This window comes from Athene noctua, chromosome 2 (assembly GCF_965140245.1).
Source record: "Athene noctua chromosome 2, bAthNoc1.hap1.1, whole genome shotgun sequence".
Classification (NCBI taxonomy): domain Eukaryota; kingdom Metazoa; phylum Chordata; class Aves; order Strigiformes; family Strigidae; genus Athene; species Athene noctua.
The window spans coordinates 131,560,396-131,586,506 of record NC_134038.1 but is presented as its reverse complement, the minus strand read 5'-3'; the positions used below and the strand labels follow the sequence as shown (position 1 = coordinate 131,586,506).

At 36.9% G+C, this 26,111-nt stretch overlaps 1 protein-coding gene across 1 annotated transcript in view; it reads left to right on the top strand.

Moving 5' to 3' along the window:
- Positions 1-26,111, top strand: part of ICA1 (islet cell autoantigen 1) — a 73,337-nt gene that overhangs the window by 38,433 nt on the left and 8,793 nt on the right. Inside the window, exons 7-11 of the mRNA XM_074900336.1 lie at positions 8,554-8,679; positions 8,867-8,965; positions 16,491-16,585; positions 18,596-18,645; positions 22,446-22,487. Coding sequence (XP_074756437.1) covers positions 8,554-8,679; positions 8,867-8,965; positions 16,491-16,585; positions 18,596-18,645; positions 22,446-22,487 — 412 coding nt within the window. The remainder of the gene's footprint in view (positions 1-8,553; positions 8,680-8,866; positions 8,966-16,490; positions 16,586-18,595; positions 18,646-22,445; positions 22,488-26,111) is intronic.

Genomic DNA, 26,111 nt, shown 5'->3' with positions numbered 1-26,111 from the left:
GGCACACCTAGTGTAAGTGCAGGAGATACCTGAATGTTTCTAATAAAAGTATTTTTAACATACTGAAAAAAGTAAATTAAGTATAAATTTGTTTTATTTAAAATAGTATAAAAATGGCGGTATTTTTAAAAAGTAGTAGTTCAACCAAAAAAAACCCTAATGACATCTGATGTGTTTTTAAAACTGTGAAAACTTAATCTAATCCAAATATACTAAGCTTTCCCTATTACATGATTACATTGTTTTCTAGATGGATAAGGTTTTAAAAGTTGTAATTGCTAATAGATTTAAATACAGAATATTATTAGCCAACCTTATAAGATTTTTCAGGTCATTCTGTTTCATTCTGGGAAGTGATACTCCAGTGATAAAAACATATATGTGAATGTATGTATATAGGGTCTAAGTAATGCAACTTTGCAAAGTTCCTTCAATATAGCTTCTTAAAAAGCTGCTAAATTTTTTCTTTTCAAATTACAATTTATTCAGTGCCTCGGGGCAGCAGGGCATGTTAGAGGTAGAAGTAAGAGCTATCAGAGTATGATCACTTTCCTCATGAAAAAATAATTTACTTCCCAGTTGTTCTGTAGCATAACACAGCATCACAGGCACGGATGGGAATACAACATAAAACCCGTTCTTTTATTTCTATTAATTTCCTGGACTTGAGAAATTCTAATGTATTATTAGATGCATGCTACACACTAATTTAGAGCTGTATGTTGTATCAAAGCTATCATGTGTCGGTGTAAAGTGTCCATGTGAAATTTAGTTCCGTCATGTAATCCTTTCCTTGCCTGTTACATAAATATTCTCCTGTCCATAGCATCTTCCTTCCTTCCTGAGAGGGACAGAAGGAAAAAGGAGAGAGGAATTTAAGATCCTACAGCCTTACCCATGAAAAATCACAAAAATGCCCCCCACAAAACTTGGAATTTTATGTAGAAGAGCTCAATTTTATGTTCACACCAATGAGGGTATGTTTATATTTTTATTATAAATCAGTATAGGATGAAAAAAAAACCTCCAAGCCCTTCAAATTCTCAGATCAGGAGCACAGCTGAAGGCTGAAGTTTGCTTGAGAGTGGCAGCTCAAACGCTTTTTAGCTGGTAGGTGTTGCAGTGAAGAAGTTTGTAGTAGACCTCGTGTGTGTGCACATGGATATGTCTATAGCGCAATGGAGGTTTAAGAGACCCATACCAGACAAATGATGGAATGGAACAGGCTATTCATGGTCATATGTGCAAGACAGGGATCTTTAGTTGGTTTATTTTGCAAAATGGCACAAGTGGCTACTATAATGTTCTGGTGGAGAAGACTCCACTGTCTCGAGGACAAGAGTCACTCACTCCTGTAGATACCCAGTAAGGGCTTGCTTGCCCAGTGCAATCATACTTTAAGACCTCTGTCCTTCAAAGGCTTGGGCTTGTGCTTTACATATTCCATAATTCTGGGGCAGACCTGTAATTTACTCAGTGCTTTTTGGTGTTGAGGACAATGGGACCCAGTCTCTTTGAAACCTTCAGGAACTGCTGTAATACAAATGTTAAATAAAAATGAGCAATACTATTGAAATCAAAGGGAGCAGTCACATATGCAAATAAAAATGTGAATTATCATCAGAGGCTATTGTTCTTGTGTGTAAATTAAAACTATTAAAGCTGTTACTTTGTCTCCCATTCTGATTGCAGACGTAGATGAAAAATTCTGGGTTTGACTAAAGTCATTTTTTGGGAAGGAAAACTAAGGGTAAGAATGAGTCTTATAACGTGAATTCAAATGGGATAAGATTGTGAAAATAGCTAAAATGTAGCAAGCGTGAATGACAAAGTTTGCATGAAAGCTTCCTGGTTTGGGGGAGTAACATTTCAGTTACAATGTGACGTTTTACTAGTTCTTTCCTCTAGACCACTTCATCATGGTGTGAAGGAGAGCAAAATATATGTTAAGAACATGGAGATTTGGTTGTTCTAGCAACAGAAATGCTGTGATTAAAGGAAAAAAGAAAGTTTTACCAGCATATGATGGCCTTATCGTCATTTGTAGACAATTGATGTTTCAGATAAAGTTGTTTGGGAGACAAACATGATTGCTCTTGGTCCCAGTAAATATAGTGAAATGCTGATACTACAACGCTAATCCATATTAAGCTGCATTTCTCTGTACTCTGTTATGGAGTGGTATAGCCTTACTTCTGCAGCCTTTCCCCCCCCCCCCCCCCCCCTTGCTGTACTTTAGCACTCTTCTTCTGTTGCTTACATTCAGTTCCAGGACAGTCATGAACAGGTCAGTTAGATGCTTCAATTAAATTTAAAATATCTCTGTAATTATGGCAGGTAATTTGCTGTTAGAAGTTTGCAACTATTTGAGTAGGTATTGATTTTATTGGATTATGTTGTATATCACTGTGTTTCAGTTGAGTATTTAGTTTGTTTTTCACTGTGACTGTTTCAGCCACTAGAAGAATGGTCTTTGGTGGCTGACAAGTTTTTGTGCTGTATTGTATCTTGTGATAGACTTGCCTTGACCAAGTCTATATATATGAGAGTTTTCTGTCACTTTAGGACACCAGAAAGTTGTGCCAGTTTCCAGAATCTTTCTCTCTTACAATTCAACTAGCCTGATACACATTTAATTCATCTTTCACTTATCTACTGTCTTTCCACATGAATTTGCTGATAAATTTAAACTAACTCAACACAGGACATGTTTATTTTCAATAGCTATTTCAAAGTGTTACTTGCTTGTGATTCTGTGATTCTGTCTTGCTGTAGTGGCAGGGAAAATAGGTAGCAGCTCCACTCTCTTAGTCTTGCATAGGGAAAGAAGAAAAAGGTATACCTGCAGTTTTTCCTCTCCTCACACAGACGTAACTTTTTTTTCAAAGCTGACATATCAGTTCGGTTGTTCTTTTGTGGCAGAAAGGCACTTTTGTTGCTTCCCAGGGTGAGACAGGTAGACATGCAAGAGTAACTAAGTCCTTTATATGAATTGCAACATGACTGCAAATTTGCTTAATCAGGCTTAATGGGATGAGATGCATGGGAACACGTGCACAAGCACAGACGGTCATAATTAAGTCCAAAATGGTAAACTTAAAAAATGTATCATTGGAACTCATTATGCACTTTAAATTATCTAAATTCATATTTCAATAATAGTTTCATTTCTTGAACAAATCTGATGTACATCTGCTCAGTCTCAGACCTAAGAGATATTATTTGGATCTCTTGTGCTGTCTGAATGTTTTCCTTTTTAGCTAGGCATTTCTCACTCTGTAAATTTCATCTTCTAAAATTAATTTTTATCAGTTTTTCACATCACATCATAAATGAAGATTTTAGTAAGCAGGGATGAAGCAGATGAGCAGAAGTATGCTACCTCTTTTTTAACCATTGTTCTTATGTGTTACTTCTACAAGTTGATGTAGCAGAGATTAGTGAATGCAATAAATACTATTCCAACCCAGGGGAAGAGTTGAGTCAAAGTACAGTCTGCAAAATATAGAACATACCAAAGCACGCTGAAATCAGGGTTAGTACTGTGCAAGACATTGGAAGTCCTTACATTGCACATGGAAGAGTTTAGTTATAGGCATTATTTTCAATAAACATTACCTTTTCTGTACTCTTGACTATGCAGCATCAATTTTGAATTTAAAAGGGAATAAAAAGGGCAGGAGAAAATCAGTAGGTGCTTATATATTCTCATGTAAAAGTGTAATGGATGCTTCTTGTCATAACACCACTCAAGCTATGAAGTTATTACAGTTTTGTGGGAACTGAGAATCTCGTTCCTTATGCTTTCTGTGCTATATGGAGAAATGCTGTAAGATATGCTGTACACTAAATACTTTGTCCTCAAGCTACAGCCTACTTCAGTTTGCATTTAATTTTCATGTAGTCTTTACAACGATCAGGTATGCCAGAAGGTGCTGTACTTATTTAATGCAGAGATTTGTGGTGATTCCATCTGCTGGTAGAGTTTACCCAGAGCCCCCAACAGGAAGGTTTGCTATATTCCAGGCATTTTTCCCTCTTGATTTACTTACCCCCCTCCTTCCAGCCTATACACACGCTGTGCATGCTTTTCAGATCGAGTAAGTGAGAGGCTGGGTGACAAATTAGACTGGAAGCATCTGTTTCTGCTTCTATGCTGGAAATGCTGAGACAAAAATATACTGTATGTAAAGTGAGTTAGTGCTTTTAGCTGACATAAGTTCATTTTGGAGATGATGCTTCACGAGCTGAATTATCCCTGAAATTGGGCTACGACTGAAAATAAATTTCGCATTTTATGGTAGACTGAAAGAAAGTAATAACACAGATGTACTGTAGAGGACATAAAGATTCCTTGAAATTACATGACAAATCCTTTTTTCAGTAACTGAACATACTGAACAGGGGTTTTTAACCGAGTCTGAATATTATTTTTTTTTAAATGTTAGCACTCTTGAAGATTGGGACTTTTTCTGTTTGAATATAGGTTTAGGAACCTGTGCTTGCAAATATTTGCCCTTCCAATCAAGCATTCCAGAATCTGACTTTCAAGCCCCCAGGATTTAGGTTTTTAACAGTTATTTGTGTGCTTAGTTATTTAAGTCTTTTGAAATTATTTCCGTTTTATCTGGCAACTTAACAGTTTATCAAACTATTGATTTAATAAGATGCTGCTTTCCAAATTTGTTTTATGTGCTCTCTTTAAAGAATTCCAGTCCATAAATACTGTGTTTAGATGTTTGCATTGGGAAATTAAAAGCAGGTTGTTCCAGGTTGCTGCTTAGAAAAAGATGAAGAGTAATAACCTTTTTTTTTGTCAGTAATACCATAAGATTTTCTTCTACAGCATAAACCTCACAACCAGCACATACAGTTTCAAGATGCTTAGGACCTCTTTGATCGTAAAAATGTCTAAGTTGCATTTGAATCGGTACAGTTCTCTTACAGTCAGTAAAATTCTGATGCTTTTCAGACCAGGATTTTGAAGAAATTTTGTATGTTGAGCTTTAACAAAGTTAAATATGTGAATAAAAATTTTCAAGACTGAGACCACAATGAGGTCCTGTTTCTCCTGTCTTAGTAATTCCAGAGAAAGGAGAAGATTAGTATGTATTACCTCAGCTTTCCCTTGAGTAGAAAACCAAAGGTTCATTCTGATAACTTGTGTGGTATTAAGTAGCTTATGCTTTGTAAGCACTAAGGTTTTATACCTAATTCCTGAAGCCACAAGTAATCTTAAAAGATGTCTAATAATAATTTTAATTGAAATGCATTTATTTGAACACATAAAAGGGAAAAGGTCATGCTAACATGGTATACAGTGTTCTTTCTTGGCTGTCCTGCACTGCTGCTGCAAAATGGAGAGTACTTTTGCTCAATAAACTTACAGTATATCAAAAAAACTAAAAGCACCCTTAATTTAATAGTTCTCATAGTGTTGTGTCTTCCCTGGTTAGCAAAATAAATGTATGGCATTTGGTAACACAGCATTAAGTATTTTGAATCATCTGTATGAGCATGTCAGACATATGGGTTTGTATTCCACATGGTGGTGTGGACCACGTCTTTCTCTTTATGAATGCTCTAGCTTTTAAGAGAGACACTAATTACATGTTCAGTTAAGATGAATGCTGACACTGTTTCTTACTAAATGTCCTTGAAGACTGTATACAGGAAGACTACAACTCAAACAGGTTGGTTTTTTTTCTGGATTTTTTTTTCTTTTTTTAAGGAGTTGGAGACATGAGGTAGACCCAAATTCCAGTCTGTCCTATAAAGTCCTTGTGTAGACTTGCAGTTGTAGAAAATAATTACATTTAGTAGTACTTTTTTTCCTTGTGGCCCACCATCTCTGACAGAGTATTTATATTCCCCAGAACTAACATTCTTTGCTCACTGGTGCTATCAGTCTACAAAGCCACAGCTGTTCTTACTGTGTTTTCACCAGTGCTATGATATACTGAATAGGAAAAGGAATTCTTATCTTAGCTGTACCATTGTAAAAGATAGTTTTATGTGTGACACATTTCCACTGACATCAGTTGAACTTCTCTGGATTTCCATGGTTATAACTGAGATCAGAATTTTAGTCTCGAGTCTCACTAGGTTTTTCAAAGTCCTATAACATCTCTTACTTAAATATCTTCCTGTTACAGCAATTCTTGCTGGCAAAAGATGTAGGTAATCTCATGTTTGGATTTCAGTTTTGCACAGGCCCATGATTTTCTTCACAATTCTATTTAGACTGAAGTTGTAAATCTGTGCTCTCAGTCACCTGCAGCTAAAGCAAATAAAGGATTTGCGGACCTAATGAAGGACAAAGTGTTTTATCCAACACCAGATAAAGCTTCCACACTTTTTTTGCCACTGCTCCCATCCTCCTCCACTGCTGCTTAATTGTGGAAGCTCTTTCCTCACCTGCTCTTTTGACTAGACAATTGTGCATGGGATGGGACTCCTGGCATGGATAGCATGGTGCCTTGCCGGGGCTTCCACCAGGCACAAGCTAAAAGTACTGTAGAGTCCCTCGAGCATCCCAAACTAAGAGGCAGCCTCAGGTCATGCCAGTGTAGTTCTGACTAGATAAGGCTTTTCACAAAATATCATACTTTGTAGGGAGATATCTTAGAAGAAGCTATCTCTTGCTTTTTACATCATAGCTTAACATTTATGATGCTTGCATAAGGAGTGGAAGCCATGGGAGCAATTTCCTCCTTCCTGAGGGAATTCAAATCTGTCTCCACCTCACCAAAACATCTCCTAAATACCCAATAGGTCTACCAGCTCTGGACACCCCTCTTTGATTTGAAACTCTTCCATATGCAAAACCAGCCAAGCAACTCATCAGTAAGATGTATTCTTGTGGTTAGAGCACTGGATCAGGTCAGAAGTTATTACCAGAACTCAAGATTTATTCATTGATTGCTTGGTGTAATATGTGGAGTTATCCTGGAAAACTTCCCCTACTAGATGAATGCACTAATCACAAAGCTATTTTACAAAGGTAGAGTATCACTGCTTTTCCTTTATTTAAAAAAAAAAAAAAAAAAAAAAGTACTTTTCTAGGCATCATATTTTTCTACAATTAAAATATCACCCGTGAGATACTGCATTTATCAGAAATTTTGATTTATGGTGGTTTCTTCATTGTGAACATACCAGTCCTATGATGTGTACAACCCTGTAATATTACTAATGGAGTGCCGATCTGATCAGTGAAAAGAAGTTGCCCCAAGTGTCCAACAATTTGTACAAGTAGGTGATCTGATGAATTCATGATGCAGATCTTTTGCTGTTTTTCTGCTTGGTTGGAAGTCCCGTACATTGTAAGTGAGTTTAGGAAAATAAAATTAGAAATATGGTAATCCTAACATTTGGATTGCATTATGAGGTATGTATTTGTCCTTGCTGCACAAGGAGCACAGGCACTTGCTGCAAGGTTCTGGTTTCACTTCTGAAGATCAGGAGCATTTAAGTTTGTCATGTCTTGTTTGATCGAGTCTGCATTTTCTGAACAAAATCAGTATACTCTCTGAGTTAGGCCAGTAAAGGAGACATACTTAGTTTGCATTCAGTGGGTTTTTTTCACTATGCAGCGGGTTTTTTGGTAAATATTTGATTGTAACTCTGAAAGAGCTATAAGAAAATCACCGTGGTTTTATAGTTTGATTGTTTCCCATTTCCTTGGAAGAAAGCTAAGTTTTGCATACAAATTTTGTTATAAACAAATTTGTTTTGTTAATATAGTATTAGGGTAGTGTACAAAGCTGTCTTAAAAATGGGGGATCCTGTGTACAGAACATCTACAGCAACTTTCTACCCTGATACCTGATCATGAGAATACCAGTATTGTTGTCAGACTTGTGTGGCTTGGTAACAGAAGGTGTCTTGTGTGTACTTAACCGGTGGTAGAAGAATAATTCAAAAAACTGAAACTCTTTGAAATTGTTTGCTCCTAAAAGAGGGGGTCTTGATATTTTTCTTATACCAATAAACAGGAAAAACACTCCGTTTTAGAAGGATAACTTTAATGGGCAAAATTTTTGTAGCAATTCAAAGTTCTTGAAGTGCTATATTGTCAACGAGAGTTGCAGATAGATTTTAAAGTTTGTCAGTGTAATTTGTCTCTAACTATAGGTACATGGAGATGTCTCTGTCTGTGCGCCTGTATATTATGTAGTAAACTTTTAGTTCCACGTTTGTTGGAGAGGCTTTGAATTGGTATTTCTGTAAAGAGATACCAAAATTAGTATGTTTTCCAATTACTATCTTCTCAGTATATATTTAATACTAATATCTTATAATCAGGGATTAGAAAACAAAATTTCTTCACTGAATGTATTGGAAAAATAGTAAAATAGGAAAAGCAATATTTTAGCATATATCAGCCTACTATATCTTAATTTCAGTGCAACTGACACTATAATAAAGTTCTATATAAATTTTAATTGAGTCTGGTTGTCTGATTTCTGTAAAAGTTGTATTAGTTTGGTCTTTCATGAAAAACGAAATTTTTTAAAATCACTACATAAACAATTGTCCCTTTGTTTGAAGGTTCAGGCTCAAGTGCGACATGCAAAACTCAACTTTGACAAACTGAAGACTGATGTCTGTCAAAAAGTGGATCTTTTGGGAGCAAGCAGATGCAACCTCCTTTCTCATGTGTTAACAACGTATCAGGTATCCAAAGAAAATCTTGACCTCCAAAAGAAAGATTTCCTGTTAATATGTTTTTGTAAGAGGTTACCATGGCAATATTCAACTGTAAGAATATGTAACTAGTATTGGAGGGGAGATGTGACATTTGCACTGAAAGCAAATTGGTGTTAAAGCTAACATTGCACTGAAATTTTATCCTACCTTACAGGCAACACTTCTTCATTTTTGGGAAAAAACTTCACACACGATGGCAGCCATCCATGAAAGTTTCAAAGGTTATCAGCCATATGAATTCACTATGTTAAAGGTAAGGAATATAGAGATATGTTTGCCCAATGATAACAATAAGAGATCATGCGAGTATGTAGAAAGCACACATTCATTTGTTGTCTGTATATTGTCTGACAATTTTATCCCTGTCTTGTCTTTTCATTTAAATACTGGTTTTCTGTTTAATGCACTTCTGGCTACTAGGATCAAAAACTGCATGTAGAGTTCAGTGACTAAGGAATATTTCAAAGGAAGACGTTATTCAGGGCTGTACTTAAGTATGTATTTAAGTGCTAACTGGGAACATGTTTGATTATTCCTAAAGAATCATAAAATCCAGCAGAATTGGGTATTTATGTTGCTCTCCAAAATCCCACAAGTGAATGAATACTATTTTGCCTTTGCATGTGTTTTCAAAAACTCGCAGTCTTTAAGAACATGTTATTGGACTGAATATAAGTACATGGATGCTCAGGGTTCCCACACCTGTACTCAGACTTTTTAACCCTTAACTGCTCTGGGAAATACTGCTTGACTAATGTTGTTTGCTGATCCTTTGTAATCTTAGAATATGGAATATGTGCAATATCTGACTGAAGTCCGAGTTCAGAGTATCAGCAAGTATCTAAAAATAACCCCTCAGCACTGTCTATTTTCCTGCTTATGCCTGCCCCTGCATATGAAGTTGCTTTGCCCAGTGCAATTTGAGGTTCAGTAGAGGAATGGGAAAACAGAGAAAAAAATCATTAATCAGTTATCCCTATAGACATGTTTGTCCTGTAGATATTTTGTGCGACGTAATAATTACATGATTGGCTGATCCTATTTGCATGGGAGAAAAATAACATTTGTCTGAAGGAGATCTGGTGGAAGGGTTACCATCGGGAGGAAAGCGAGGAATGAACAGCTTGCGGCAAAGCCACTCTTCGCTTGGAGAGACAGCCCAGTTTGGAAGCAATTACAAGTCATAGACTCAATCCATTAAACGCTTGTGCATATGACACATAGAAGTAAAAGCTGGGCTGCATTATGCTATATAGCCTGTGGCTACCCCAGAGCTCCTGGAAAAGAAGCACCTGAAGGTATAAGATTTATTTCACCCCAGACTACCAATCTTGTCTGTGCATGACTACAGTATTTTTAAAGTTATTTTCTAGAATGTGAGTTGGGAGGAAGCTGTTTCTGAACTCTGAAGTGCATAAATAGCTTGTGGAGACTGTTACTGCAGGAGCTTGAATCATCACAAAGGACCAAATAAACAAATTTCAAGCTCAATCTCTTCTGACTGAGGAGAAAAATAAAAGGAGGCTTATGAACTGTTTCATCTTACCCAGCCTCTGAAGAATACTGTCTTGCATGAGAAGTCTTCATTTGCTATGAAGTTAACATAACTCTAAGCTTCTTTCTTGCGTAGTCCACATCATGGAAGATGGGTTTTAGCCACAGCTTATGTTCAGTTTTCAGCAGGAGGCAGCTGGGCATAGTTATCTTGACATTGCTAGTAATAGTCTACAGACTCACCAATTAAACTCCAAACCAGAAAAGACAGTCCCCTTTATTTCCCCGCCATTGCCTCCCATTGTAGTGATGTCTAGTTCACAGCCTGGGTTTAGCACGGCCGGAGTCCTGCATACCGTGCTGGTGGGCTGTTCTCATAACTTGCCAATGTTAGAAGGTTTCTGAGGAATTTTTTCTCTTTGCTTTGATATAAACCAATTTCAGTCTACTTTGTGTAGGTAGCCTGTATTGTTGCTTGGTATTTATTCTTTATTTTCTTTTATATGTAAAAATCTAATTATTTGAACAAGTCATATGATGCTTCAAAATGTATAGTAACATTTGCACACCTTGGAGAGAAACTTGTTCAGAAAATGCCCCTGTTCTGGAGTGAAGTAGCCTTGTGATGGAGGATGAGAAGGATTTGGGGATGCTTATTATCTTTTGAACTTCTTCCAGTGAAAGATTTCAGTATCATCTATATTTGAAATGAAACTGGGAATCTATAATGAAGAAATACAGTCTGTATTAAGTCCACACATGTGCAACAAGTGCTCCCTTGAAGAAAAAGTAACTGTAAAAATGGTTGTGAATGTTGTAGTGTGTTTAGGATGCAGCCTGACTTTGTTATGAGACTCTTAACCATGTTTATTGCTGGCCTCTTGCGCTGAAAAGATGTGATTTCCTGGTTTTGCAGTGATGTGTATGCTGAGAAATTATGCTAATCACGAGGTAGTTTTATGCTGCAAAATTTCATGGAAGTCTCTGCTTTCAGAAAACAGCTACTTGGGAATAAGACTATGTTATTGCCTTTTAGTATGAGTTCTTGATTTCTTTTGGTCTCTGGAGTGTGGGATTATTTTCTAGACCATAGATAAGTCTCCTCCATGATCTCTTTTCCCCCCGATTAGTAGTTTCTGTTTGTTTACCTTAAGTGATTGCTAAGGAGATTAAATAAAAATCTGGTGGTTGCATCAGGTGAGATTCTGTTGCCTAAGAGAGTAGATGTCTGCTGCTAATTCAGGTGCCTTACTAGGGTAAGTCGCCTCAATTCTACTTGTCATTTTTGAAGTGTGTCTCCTCTGCTAGACCTGGGTGTAGAATAACAATAGATGTTTATGGTTAGGGAACTGATCCCTACCAGTCATATCATATGTTCATGCCAGAGAAACTATATATTAAGGAGTTGCAAGCTAATTCTACATTGAGATCACACGGTATTATTTTTTTATGAAGTATAATAAATGGCTATAGCTGATCTAGGGTAAGTGTAGTTTCTAATGGAGAAACTTCCAGTCTAAAAATGTACCCAATGAAGATGCCACATCTGCTGTTGATTGTATGCATGAAAATATACAATCAGAATATGTAATTGCTTAAAACATACATAAAATATTTCAATGTGCCCATTTCTATGTTTAATTAGGAGTTACCCCTTTTAGAATAATTTTCCCTGTCTTATATCTTAAAAGGGGTCTTTCCTAAAAGAAAATTTTTAATTTGGTGCTTGCAAATTATTTTTGTCCAGTTCTGATACTAACAGCTTAATTTTGCTCATACAAATAATCCTTCTGAATTAAATGAAGCATACGTGTGTGTAGGATTAGTGTTTTACTTTAAAACAAGAATTTAAAGAAACAATATTTGATTTAGACATAGATTGTCTTACCGAAAAATTAGAAGGTGCTATGTACTGGAAAATTACTATTTGTATTTTGTAGTATGAATATATTCATGTACCAGGTTTACTTCAGGAAAGAGACTCTTAAATGCCTCTCGGGATTGTTTCTGGAAAGAAAATGTTGTCTTTAGAGATGTTTGCCAAATTCCCTTAATGAAAAGCAGCCCATTTGTTTTCTTTGCTTCAGGGTATATGCTGAGAGTAGTATAATTGTGCTATTGCAGCTGTATTTCCTAACTGCGAGTTTTATGCTTGATGAAAGATGATTATTAATGTGCTAACAACTCTATGTATCATGATGTAAAAGTGTCCGCTACTGTATCCATTACTGTAATATTAAAGATGATGGGCTACTATTTTGGTAAAGCCTTTAAGGTTTCATTGTCTTGAAATTACTGTGTATCAAATGAATACAAATTTATTTCAGGGGCTACTTTTCATAAATAATACCTCTTTTTAATTTCTGACACCATTTATTTGTCTTAGTTAATGAATATTAAGTTGCATTTTTTACATCTTAATGCTGTAATACAAAACTTTCTGAAGAGTTTGTAAGATCCTAGAGATAATGGCAGCCCTGATAAGGGAGTGAAAAGGCATAAATCTCAGTGCATCCCTTCATTTCTGTGCAAAGTGGAATGCTGCTGCCTGTGCTCCTTACATGATTTGGAGAACTCTGTCCAAACAGGCGCTACAACACTCTCACCTTCTGCTGACCTCTTCTGTAGTGTTGGTATCCTTTCTTGCTTCTGTTTGTTGCACCGTGACTTTACTCACAGGCAAGATTGTATATAATTTTATATCTCTAGGAATTTTGTAGGAGATTTTGTGGGATTTTTTTTTTTTTTTCTGATGTATCTCCATGAGGAAATTCTGAGACTACCTGCTTTTCCTCTTCCCTTTCAGCTCCCCCCCCCAAACAAAACATATCCACATTTTTGTCTCTTCAGTGGTGTTGCACTTCTCCATATGTGTTGTAACATCCTGGGATGTATCCCTGGCTCCTGGACCTGCCCTTAGCTGTGTTGCTTTGATTCTTTCTCAGTCAAGAGGAAGCACATTAGCTGTCCAAGGCACTTGGGGGGAACTGTGCATGAGCTGAGTGCGTTGTCAACACTGTGGTGATTTAAGTGCAGAGGACAGGTTTTGTGTGCAGTCCAGATGATCTTGGCTTGACTTGAAAGCAGCCCAGATGCAGGTGAAGGAATTTTGTCAGTAGCAGTCAGTCTCGGAATGGTGCCTGAGCTGAGACTGCAGCAGAGGAACCCCTTGTCAGCTTAAATAGTTCATCTGAGTACTGGGAGCAAACAAAATATCGCTGGGTGACTTTTGGTTGTAGACATACAATATAGGCAGAGTGAATGACTGTGACCTTGCTCTGCTGGTGTTTACAGCCTTACCCTAATTTTTATAGTAAAAGAGAAATAATGAAGCTAGGAAGACAGCTTTCTGAACATGCAAGCATCCTACTTAAGCCATATACTGGTGTAGCTCACAACAAAGTCTGTGTGAGTCCACGTCGGCACCCAAAAGAGTGCTGTGAAGTCAGGCATTTATCTGCTCTGAGCCAGCAAAGTCAGGGACACTTCTTACACACAACTGAAGTGTGCTTACTTTTGTCTGAACTCATCCTGTGTGTTTACAGCCTTGTTTAATCACTGCACTTTCTAGGTGACAGGATTTCTACCTTTCCTCTGATGTAACTTGAAACGATTAAGAAAATACCATAGTTTGATTTCTACACATGCTGACAGTAGTGATCACATTACTGTGGGTTCATGTTTAGAAAACAGTTGACAATGACTTTTTAACACTCAGTTCTGTTTCATACCCATTCCCTAGCTTTTTTTAATCTTTTAAAAAAAGATATGTTTGTTGTGCACATCAAGATGTAGAGGGAGTCAGGAGAGAGGAAAATAGTGTCATTTGCTATCAGAATCTGAGGGAATATTGTCTAAATTAAATTGTTACATTGAATTATTGCATTCATATACAACTGCTGATTTTTAACAGTTTTGATTGTAATCTCCATTGAAACTGAAGCTATATTTCAGAACTGTGTTTACTTTTCTAATACAGGAAATAGTAACTGCCATTATTATCATGGTGTTTCCTTCCCAAGGTACTTGTGAACTCCATTTCTATATGCTATTTCCGTGGTTTGATCACAGTCCTTTAAATATGGATTTCCCGAAACAGTCATGTGAAGGAAGCTTCATAAAATATAATTCCTTAAAGAAGGATGGCGATTTCTCTGTATTTTTCTTCGTGAAGATGCGGAAAATTTTACTTCTGATAATTTTCTTTAACTTGTATAACTAGGCAGTGGTTGAAGTAGTTCTGTTTGTTGTTCAAAACTATGACATCCTTCTTGGGGCAGGCTCTATGCTGCTATACTTAGTGGCTGGCAGAGCACCACAACTGTTGCATCATCACCTCCTGATTACAGTAGGACTGTGCATCCTGCTGTGAAGGTGTCCAAGATGGTTCGAATGCCTGAAGCAATACAGTCACCATAATGCAAAGCTCTGCTGTCCTCCTCTGCGCTGCACTTTTGTGCTTTGTGCAAGTATAGTGCATATTCTTATGTTACTGAACTCTAATCCAGGTCCTCTTGGAGTCAGTGGAATAATTCCCATGAATTTTAATAGTACAAGTGCAGTTTTATCAATACCCAGTACAAATGCAGTTAAAGGGTAACATATTCGTTCACAGGTGTTCTAGCTGAGGTGTCTAGTGTCCATTATTCAGAATCCAAGAAGTACACTTACATGTGATTCTGGTTAGCACTGTTACGGTATAAAAAAAAAAAAAAAAAAAGTGGCAACCACAGAATAAGGTAAATTTCTTTAATGCCTCTATTGTTGCTGCTTTTGTGATCCCTCATCTTTTGACGCATGAAGTCTGCAGTGCTAAAGGTGCTTATGGCAAATTAATCTGTAGTTCTAGGTAGAAGAATTAAGTTACTGAGAGGAAAAAAAATGCAGCTGCAGTATAGACAGGTCCATTAGTTTGGTTTCTAAAACACTGAAGTATACATTTCCTCATACAGACAAGTACTGAGCCAAGCAGAAACTGGAATGTCCCTTCTGAGGACTCATCTGTCCTGGTTAACAGGGCAGTACAAACAAGACCTGCAACATGCCTGGGAATGCTTTTCTTGTAACAGATAGGCTGAGTACTCTAACTTTTATTCAGTAGATGAGATGGACTTTTCTTTGGTTTACTGTTCTGATGAAACATATTACCATTTGGTTGAAACTCCAGAAACCACTACACTTTTGTGTTTGTTAAGTTTTGTACAAAAGGTGGCTTATTATTTTTATCATCATTTTTTTTCGGGGTGGGGAGAGAAGATAAGTGAGATGCACTACTGTGAATATCAGTGAGACATAAATAAACTTAATTACAAGTGGTTAGGACTATTCACATGAAACATGGTTTTATTTTTCAAAAACTGAATTGGACTTTGGAAGGAGGACCATGTTTTCACCTTCAAATCAAAACCATTTTATAGACCCAAATATTCACATTGCTGACATCTGTGATTATTTAATTACTATCTTCAGTTATTTAATTTTTCATACAGAAATCCTAATTACTGCATAACAGGGACAACAGGTAGTATATCACTTTTGTAATCTCAAAGAGCCAGTCTATTATGCTTTATTTGTTGGCTTGTTCACATGTCCAAATTTTGATTATAAAAATGCTGACCATGAAGCTGCACATTGTCATCTTGTAGCATGCTCTTTCAGACTGCAAATGGACAGTAAGGTTTTGTAATACCACACTTGGCCTCTATCTAACTAATCATCCAAGATTTTAACCCTCATTTTCAGATTTAGGATACAAGTAGTACCTTCCCACTACACTGCACTTGCCAAGGTTGTGTAAATAGTTGCATCAGGAAAAAAAAGAGCAAAGAAGTAAAGAGGTAGTATATGAGGAACAACCAGATGTAAAGAATGAATTTTTCTCATCTTTGAAAAAAAAAAAAAAAAAAAAAGGCAAAAAAGGAGGAAAAAAGAGGCGCGCACGCACACACCCACCCCCAAATTGCAAAGAAACAGGCTGTCAGTGCCTGTTTTGCACATGGTATTGATGGTTTTACTTAGAAATATTGGAAACAGAACATGAGTTTAAAAGTAGCTAATGGTCACCTTCTTACATAAAGTGTGTTCATGTGACTCAGTTTGAATGAGTATCTTCTAACATTTTTATTTTTCTTGTTTGAGTCAGATACAGTTTCGATACAGCTCAAGCCCATTTGTGCTTAATTTATGTGGGTTCTATAGTCTGGTTTGGCCTTAAATGGTACACTTTTGCTTCCCTGATTCTATTTTGTTTTCTTCCCTTTATTTATATTATGGTTATGACCTAGAGCTTACAAGATCCTGTGAATAAACTAACAGAAAAAGCAGAAAAGGAGGACCTGCAGATTGAGAGCACCAAGTCAGTACAAGATCAGCAGAGTCAGTAAGTCACACAGCCTGTATATTAAGATAATGAGTACTTTTGTCTATAATCTGCTTTCTGGTTGCTAAGGTCACCAAACATTTATAGATGGAAATATAGACACAGCTAGTCTGATCATACTAGCTAATAGTAAGCTTAATACAAGAATTCCTGAAATGTTGTAATGTGTACATGAAAACTAATCAACTTTATGGTGAAATTACAAGCTTTAAAAAGGCCCATTAAACCTTTATATGTTTTTCATCTTTCCTAGCCTTCTTTTTATTTTTCAGCTTTTGCTTCATTTTTTCTTGAGTAAAAGAAATGGTAAGCAACTGCACATGGGAGAAGATATATGAGCACTGTATTTCTCCCTTCAGCAGCATCTCCTTTCACCTGGGAATAGGATATGGATTCCTGATTGCTTTGAGCAGCGATTAGTTTTTGTAATGTATACAGCACTGGTTAGTAATCCAATGAAGCAGTAGGTACTTAGTATAAAGTACATCTGAGCGAGCTGATGCTATCGAGGTTTGAGTTACCTGTAGTTCTGAGGTGAGAGAGACTTATGAATGGGCTGCTACGGGGAGAGGAGAACAGGAGAATGAGATGCGATCCTTCCCCTACGGGACCATCAGGATTCAGTTGCGAGGAGATGCGACATTGATATAATCCTGCTGCCACCTGTTGTTTTGACTATCCATGGTTAAATTAAGCACCCAGCAGAGGATCGGTTGTCAAAAAGTAGAGAACAGCTTGACTGATTAGTAGATTTTGCTCAGCTATTTATAATGGATTTTTAAAGAGTTCAGTTTTCCAGTCCTTTTACTTGTTTAGATTCAGAACCACTGACCAAAACCAGTTTATAAATTGGTTGGATTTGCTGGTATTCAGATTCGAAAGGACTCAGCCAAGTACCATTTGGCAGGTGGTTGTCTCCACAGCACTTCCTTGAATCTGCTGCATCTCATGTGGCAATAACAAAGAATTTCTTAAACAGTTCTTTTCCTTAATGTTGAATATAAATTTCTAGAACGAATGCATGATTTATGCAAGATATGTGCATTGACAGCTACCAGCAGATACATCAGATGCCATGTCATGGTTGTACCTGTTTTTATTTACAGATTACCTTTTTCCTTGTCTGTCATAAAAGTAGGGGAAAAAAGTACGTCACCATTTTGCTGCCTAAAACCATAAAATCACCTAAGATTCTGAAAGAATTACAAAAACAAAGCTTTTAAAATTCACATGAACTTTCCATTCAGAATGAACTTTCATTACACTAGAATCTGGCCTGAATCTTAATTTTCCTCTGCTCTGCCGCAAACCTATCTTCAAGAGCAGAGGAGGTGGCTCCTCCTGTCCTGTCACGGGAGGATAGTAGGAATGTGCCTGCACAGTCCTCTTCACCACCATATCAGCCTTGTGGCTGCTTCATTTCCTACTGGTGGAATGGCTTTACACAAAGTAATAGCCGTTAGTATATATTCTTCATTGAAGAGATTAACTTTGTTTAAGAATTGCATGTAAACCACTGCGCTTTTTTTTGTTTTCTTTCAAAAGCTTTTTCATCAACACTGTTGAACTGGTTTTTTAGAAATGTGCTGACATGGGTCAAAACTCACCTGACCGTAGATTTTTAATTAGTTGATGTTAAAAAAAGAAGTCCAAAGTGGTTGGGTTTTTTGGTTGTTTTTTGAAACAGTTGTACCTCCTTCATGATAGGTATGAAAGACCAAGTCTGGAAAAGCAGAATACACTGTACTTTTCATTACAGAGACTGAGTTAGATTAAAAGGTTTGATGGTTGGTCTTCAATCTAAGTTTGGTTTTCAATAGAATTCTGCAATGAAACAATAAAAGTTCACAACAGACCATCATATACAGTAAATGCAAAAGTCCATCTAAATTACTGTTTATTTGTTATTGATATGATTCTGTACTGATGTGACCAAAAAGAGAAAAATGTATTATTATTCTATAGCCTTACAATTATTTTCTCAATATTTTTCTTATTCTTTCAAATAAGGTTGATTTCATTAGATGAGGAGAACCATACCAAGGAATCAAACTATTCAGGTATTTTATTTCATGTTATCATAACTTCATGGGTTTTTCATTTTTGTTTATTTCATATATGTTCAGCTTCACCCAGCAAATCCCTACAAATGCATAAAACTTAAGGCCAGAAAGATCTGTTAAAACTAATCTCTTACATGTTATATCCCACTGCATCTCAGATAGGTCAAATAGCTTGTCTTCCAAAGCATAATTCTTACATTGGGCATGTCTTCAAGGAAAGGATCTACAGATTAGTAGGTGTCAAGACAAGGAAAGTATGCTGCTTAGCTTGCTAGTTTGTTCCAGTGTTTAAACATGTACTCTGTTAAAAACCTTGATGAATTGAGTGGAACTTCTGCCCAAAAGCTAGGCAAAGTCATATTCAGCCACTTCCAATATCTGATGAGTCGTTATTACTCAGTGACACAGCCAGGCTCTAATTGGAGGCGCACAGTGAAAGAATGGGAAGCAATAGACACAAGTGACAGGAAGGAAAATTCTGATTACATACTGGGAGAAAAAAGCGTTTACAGTGAGGGTGGTGAAGTGCTGGAAAAAGTGCCTGGAGGGGCTATGGGATCTTCGTCCCTGGAGAACTTCAAGACTTGACAGGACACATCCCTGTGGAACCTGATCTAACTTTATAGCTGATTCTACTCTGAAAAGGGGCTTGGACAAGATGACCCCCAGAGGTCCTTCTAGCCTAAATAATGCCATGGCTTATAATACATCTTTTTCTACTAAACTAATGGAGAATTGTTTTAATGTGTGATATTTTATCCTTCATGAAGATACTTAAAAGGTTCTACATTAAAACAGAGACTCCTCTCAAATTTTCATTTTGATAGGCTAACCATTTTGGTGTCTTGAAGACATCTTTTCTACTCCATTATTTTTGACATTTTTGTTTCAATTCCACTTCACAACATCCCTTTAAAAATGTGAAATATATAACTGGACAAGACATATCTGGTGTTGGTCTCTCCTTCATGTTTCTAGAAGGTGAAATCACATTGCTGTTTCGGTATCCAAGAATGATATCTCATTTTGCTGCAACATTGAGTTAGAAGCTCATATTTGAATTTGTTGTTTATCAAGACTCAGTTACTTTTGGTCACAGCTTTCCAGGACTTAATTCTTCCTTTCTGCAGCATAGAAAATCTGCAAGATGCCTTATTCCTAGAGACATAACTTACAACTTAGTGGTATTAATTTCTCCTGGCCCTGATTACAGAAACTGAGTGACAGGCCTGAATGACCACCTCTAATAGTCTGCTAGTTGTTTGCACATTTTTTCAAAAGTGGTTTTGTGTTTACTTCCACATGACTGCTAAAGCCATCGAATAGTAATGGATAGAATACTAAACCTTGCAGATCTAAACTAGAAACACTTCTACTTTGCAATTATTTCTCTTAACAACTGGGTTTTGACATCTGTTAGTTGTCATGTTCCTAATCCATTCAATATGTTCATTACAGGTATTATGCAGCTTTTTAGCTGGAAGGCTATGCAGTGCAAAGTCAAGTTGTTTCTAAGCAAATATATTTAAAAAAAAAAACGTTAAGTTTTTCAAAGAATTAAATTAGTTAGGGTTTTTTAGCTAGGTCTGCTTTCCATAAAAACACCTTTTATTATAGGAGCATTTATTATGCTCATATTCTTTTGCTGAATCCCATACTGAATGGGATTCTGTTAATGTTTTGCCTGGGAATAATGGTGAGCTACCAGCCCATAGTTACCTACAATTACTTGAGTCGCCCTGTTAATTATTGTTGTTGTTTGGGTGTTTTTTACAATAATGACACAGTATTAGGACTTTTCCGGTGTTTTCAGCTTTCACCCATTTCTCAGTTAATTAGAACAGATACCTCTTTGACAAGATATTTTAATATTATTGGATACAAAATCTGACTTACATTTTCTTAGCAGATGTTTTGTAGAATCTCAGTTACTTATGGGCTGTAAAATCTTTCACCATCATCCATAATATAAATACCTTGTTCTGTCTCTTTCTCCATCGCCCCTAAAAGGAACTGAAGTATTTTGGAATACTTCTGCCTGCTCTGCTAAATTTTTCCATCTCCATACACTAGTGGGTCTGTGCCATTGCTAAGATACTTTTTTCCTTAAAGAACTCTGTACGTCTAAAGTAATACAGATGTAGTGCTACTAGTGATGGAGCTATGTTTCTTCTTAGTTTTCCTCATCAACTACTTCTACTTCATAACTTCCAAGTTTTTATCATTTGCTCTTCATTTTTTCTTAATATACTACGGATGTTTTTAAGATTGACTCCATCATGTTTACCACTGAACTAAGGTAGGCTTTCAGCAACAGTTGTACTTTTTTCATTACAAAATTGTGGCTATCCGTATCCCATCTTCCATGAACTTCTCTTTCTGTTTGTTTTGGGTTTTTTATCTCTCTCTGCCAGTCAGTTTAGAGTTGTTTTTTTTCCCTTTAGCTTTGTACATTGTCCTTTTATGGAAGCATCATGTATATTTGTCCATGTGTGTTTATGCCTCTCCTATATAGAGTGTAATCAGATGTGATCATGGGTCCTTAAATGACCAGCTGATTCTAGTGCTGGTAGCACATTTCTGTCATCCTAGCAAAGCCTTGTTAAAATAATATGATTCGAACAGCAAGCTGTTCTGTTTCATTTTGTCCCGAACACACCTTGAGGTTTCCCTTGAAAGGGTTTGGCATTCAATTTTTATTCCCCTATAGAGAATTTTATTTCTCCTTTCCAGCCTCAAGTTGAGGCTTCCAGCAGATCTGTCTTCCAGTTCTGGCAGTACTGTGACCAACCCCAACATTTGCCATTATAGAGCTACAGACTTAGCTGTCTAGAAGCTAGATTTCCTCATCAATTAATGAGGAGTGAAAGGCATGTTCAGCAGGTAACTCATCCCTCCTGTTTTTCTATGTATCTTAAATGGGATTAATCACCTGAGGGAAGTGTCTTTCTCGTCACTGATACGCAGAATCTAAATGATTGTTTTGACTCCATGTCTAATCTAAGAAACTTGCTGAGAATTTAAGATAGTGATAGTTGGGGCGTGGTGGTGTTTTTTCACCTCTGATAGCCTGTAACCCTCAGCTATATATTTTCCCTCCTACTGGTCTTAGCCCATTTATTTTCCTGCAGGAGGTGAGGTGCTGTTACTTATATCCTGACCTGGGGTTCTTTGTGGGCAGATTCCTTTTCCCCATTCTCAGAGTAGGTGTCATGAGAAAGAACATATTGTCAAGGAAGGCAATTTAGGGAGTGATGAGGTCCTGGCACTTTTGTGCTCTCTCCTGGCCAGTGTAAGTACAAACTTCTAAAATAAGTGTTTCTGCTTCTGGAGGACAGCAGAGACCTGTCTGATTCTTGCAGTTGCCTCAGTTGGGTGCACTCAGCCTAGAGATGAGCTAGTGTGGCAGGTGGTGATTCAAAGGAAGATTCCCCCCACGTTATTATTCAGAAATTTGCCTCACTTGTTAGAAATGCTTGTATCTTGGGTGTTTCATCCTTTATGACCACGTCCATTTCAAACATGAATATCAACAGCCTTACATGTTGATCTTCTAGTGACACTGTTTATAAGCATGGTCTTGTGCCAAGTGCAATTTGACATGTTTATGGATCTTGATTACAGCTGGTGAGGGCAAGGATGTCATATCCACATTACAAGGAAATTGTAACCACAAGCAGAACTCAGGTGAAGAGACTTAAGAAAACCACCTTTAGATGTATACATAGATTGTCAGTGTACTGCAGATCTTCCTGTGTTGCTTTTCTTTTTTCTTTTTTCTATTTTTTTGCTTTTAGGTGCCATAGATGACTTATTAGACCTGCAACCTGAAGAAAATGGTATGAAACATTTGTGCATGTTTGTTTCATCTGCTTTTCAATTACAGGCACCAAGTATAATTTTAATCTTAGATCTTAATTGTTATCATAATCTGAAAAGTTGAATGAAATTATTCAGCTCCAGTATTTAAACAGCATTAAAGGAAACTCAACTTCATATATATGCAGAGGCCCTGTTCCTGATGTTATAATATGAAATAAACCTTACTGGGGATAAAAGGCATTGTAACAGGTGATTCAAGGTTGGATATACCATTTGCCCTTCTGAAATAGGTTCCGCTGTAAACCTTATCCCTCCTGTAACATTTCACAAACTTTTCTTTTTGATTCTTTAGTTGTTGTATCACAACTTTTGTCAATAAATTAGTAACCACAAGATTTATATCAGAAGTGTTTCGTATCTGAAACAAATTATTTGGTCCTCTTAAAACCATATAAGAACTGGTGACTTCTTTCAGCCAGATAGTTAATTAAATCTGCTGTGCTGTTCTCATACACACATGAGAAATCAATTTTTCATTCCAGGCTCTGCTCCTATCCTTACGCTTCTGTTAGATCCATGGCAGCTCAAGAGGATGTGCTGTTTTTTTCCAGAGGATACTGTTTTACCATGTAACATATGAAAGATCTGACTAAAAGCTTGATTTTGAGGTTTTATATGCAATAAGAGTATTGCCTATAATTTCTCATTTGCTTTTCAGTCATGTATCTCAGAAGCATGAGTAAAAAAAACCTTCCAATGACAACAAAACCAACTGTGGCAACAGTCAAAAAGCAAGTAAAGAAGCAAAGACAAAAATCCCTTTGTGCAGTTTAGTCAGTCAGACTGAGAGTGTAATTTGGGGTGTTCAAGGTAAGGAAGAGAGCATTTGCAAACACCTCGATTTTGGATTTGCCACGGGCAGTCTCTTGCACTGTGGGGAAGTTAGCCATGTGGGCAATGGCCCATGAAGACAGAAACAGGGCAAGTTCCTCAGCTGTCTGTGCAGAAGCAGCCCTAAACTTTGGATAGATAAGATAGTGATGACTCCTTTTCTGTGGTTAATAAAAAAGGTCAGTGCATGTCTGACAGTGGCCTTTTTTCTTCTGGTTTTCCCCTTAGCTCAGTTCCATTCCTTGTTGGACCTTCTTAGTGGAGATATAGATAATGCATGCAATTATTGGTCATACAAGTTTAGCTATGTTAGTTAGAAGGCGCTTTTTTTTTTTAGTCAGTTAAATCAATACATAAACAGTTGTGGAGCAGCTACATCAGATGGGGATGGTTATGTTAATGTTACAGTATAAGCCATTTACCCTAATTTTACACACCAGCTAGCTTTAGGCTAATGAATATTGTATTATTTTAAGTGAAGCAGTATAGTTAGAGGTGCACGTTCATGTGTATTTCAGAAAGAAGTCTTTATCCTCTGTTTCTGGTCATTTATCATTGTGAATATATTTAGTTTCTCTTCCCTTTCTTTTTTTTTTTTAAATACCAGCAAAATGAGGCATGTTTTCAAAGGAATATGAGCATTGCTAGAGGCTTGTTGAAACAGCTACAAAAAAGGATAGAGTGATACTGTTTTTTCAGTGGTTTATTGGAAATTTCGAGGTTTTTTTCATGGACTTTCATAAGGTATGGGGCAGCGTGTGCAGGACAAAAAAAAAAGGATTTTGACTGTAAAAATGAGCAGTGAAAACAGAAATAGGAAAAGAACTGATAGAAGATTTAAGAACTAGGTGAGAAAGTTCCTATCATTCTCATAATCAGACAGAGATACCACATGAGTAATATGTTGATAAGCAAGACCGGTTTCAAGATAACCTTTATTACAAACAGGAGTAGAACTTAACTGCTGCTTACTCAAGGTAGCCTGAGCATAAGCACCACCTTATCCTCCCTTGCCACGGCTACATTGCTCCCACAGGAAGATCAGAAAGACTGCTGAGGCAAGAGATGTGTCACTCCTCTGATTTCTGGTGGTCGTATACATTACAGCAAGACCTATCTGCTTTTCAGATGTAAAGCTATATGTTGTACTTTTTCCCCCAGTAAAAATGAGATCTGCAGTGGGATCCCCAGATGAAGCAGAGCTTTGCTCTGGGCTGTGCTGCTGCAAAGCTTTTGTTCCAATACAGGTCATTTGTGGTTAGGTACAGTGTTGGTGGTATGCCTTAGCAGATCTCTTACTAATGATGCTCCTTTTGCGTCTCCCCCTGCAAGCCTTCCAAGTTCATGAAGGGGCTTCCTGAAAGCAGCTTTGAGATGATGATGCCCTGTAGAGATCAGAGTTCTTAAGTGCCTTTGAAATAGCAGGTGTGTTTCCCCTACAGAAGGATTTACCTCTCTGCCTCACCTGCTGAATAGCTTGGGGGAATTGTAGCTGCTTGGACAACACTAACATTCTTTGCTGTCTATCTGAAGATGGGAAAGCAACCTGGAGATTCATGAGAACAAATTGTTTTCTATGGTATTTTAGTTATAGTCTAGTGAGAACGTCAGGAGAATTGACGTGTTTGTAATGTTTCTATTTCTAATTTTTTGGCCCTGTCAGGGAGTACATAGGTATATAAAAATGTGAATTAGAAAGGAGATGAATCTCAGAGCTGACTTCAGTCATGAATAAAATCTTTATATTATGTGTTGGTTTATTTGTTTCTTAGTATGTAGGTGTGTCTGCTGACTCATCAGCCCATTTTAAAACACAGTTTTGCACTTTTATTCTCCTCTGACTCAACTTCAGCCATTTCATTATAAATTATTACCGCTGTTAAAAGGGAACTTTCCTGAGAAGGCTGTTGCATTTAAATAAAACAGCCTGCTGCAACTACCTAGCTACTATCAATCTTTTATCCCATCCCAAAAGGGATAAAAGCATCTCTGCAAGTTGTATGCAACTTGAAGAGCTCACCTGATCTATCCAAACTTTGGAAAACTGAAGTTGCTTTTGTGCCTTACCAGAAGTTTGAAACAAGCATAACTAAGATAAACTGATCTGGGTAATACAACATTATCAACATTAACCACCATTTTTGTCCTCTGCATGCTCCCAGATTGGAGCTCTGAATGTTTCCAAGTGAAATAACATTTAGGGTTCCATGATAGTTCTTTCATTTTCCAAGTATTTTGTAACCTAGATAAAAGAATTGCAATCCTGGTTACAAGTTTCATGTATTTTATATAACTGTTTAACATTTCTAGAATAGGTAATAATTGTTTTTAAGGAGTAATGACTCAAGTGATAAGAGCTTCTTCAGCTGCAGTTCTAGAAAACCTAGCAAAGGGAATCAGAAGGAAAGTGGCCCCAGTCATTTCTCAGCAGCCTAAGAGTAGGGAAAAAAAGTTACTACAACACTGAGCGGCGTAGAAATACCACTCTCTGTAGAGTAACCTGTTCTCATGGGGAAATACCCCAGTAATTCAAGCATTGGTCAGAAGGTCATAATGGTCATCTTAAGCATGTTCTCACAAAATTCTAGAATAATCCCCCACTCTTACTTATTTGCAGTTTATACCACTGATTTTTTTTTTTGACAGTGTTATGTAATGTTTCAAAAAGTAACATAAAAGTAGTCTTCTCCAATGTTTTAAATATTAGAATATGTAATGATTTTGGTTTGGTGTTTAATAGATTTTTAAGC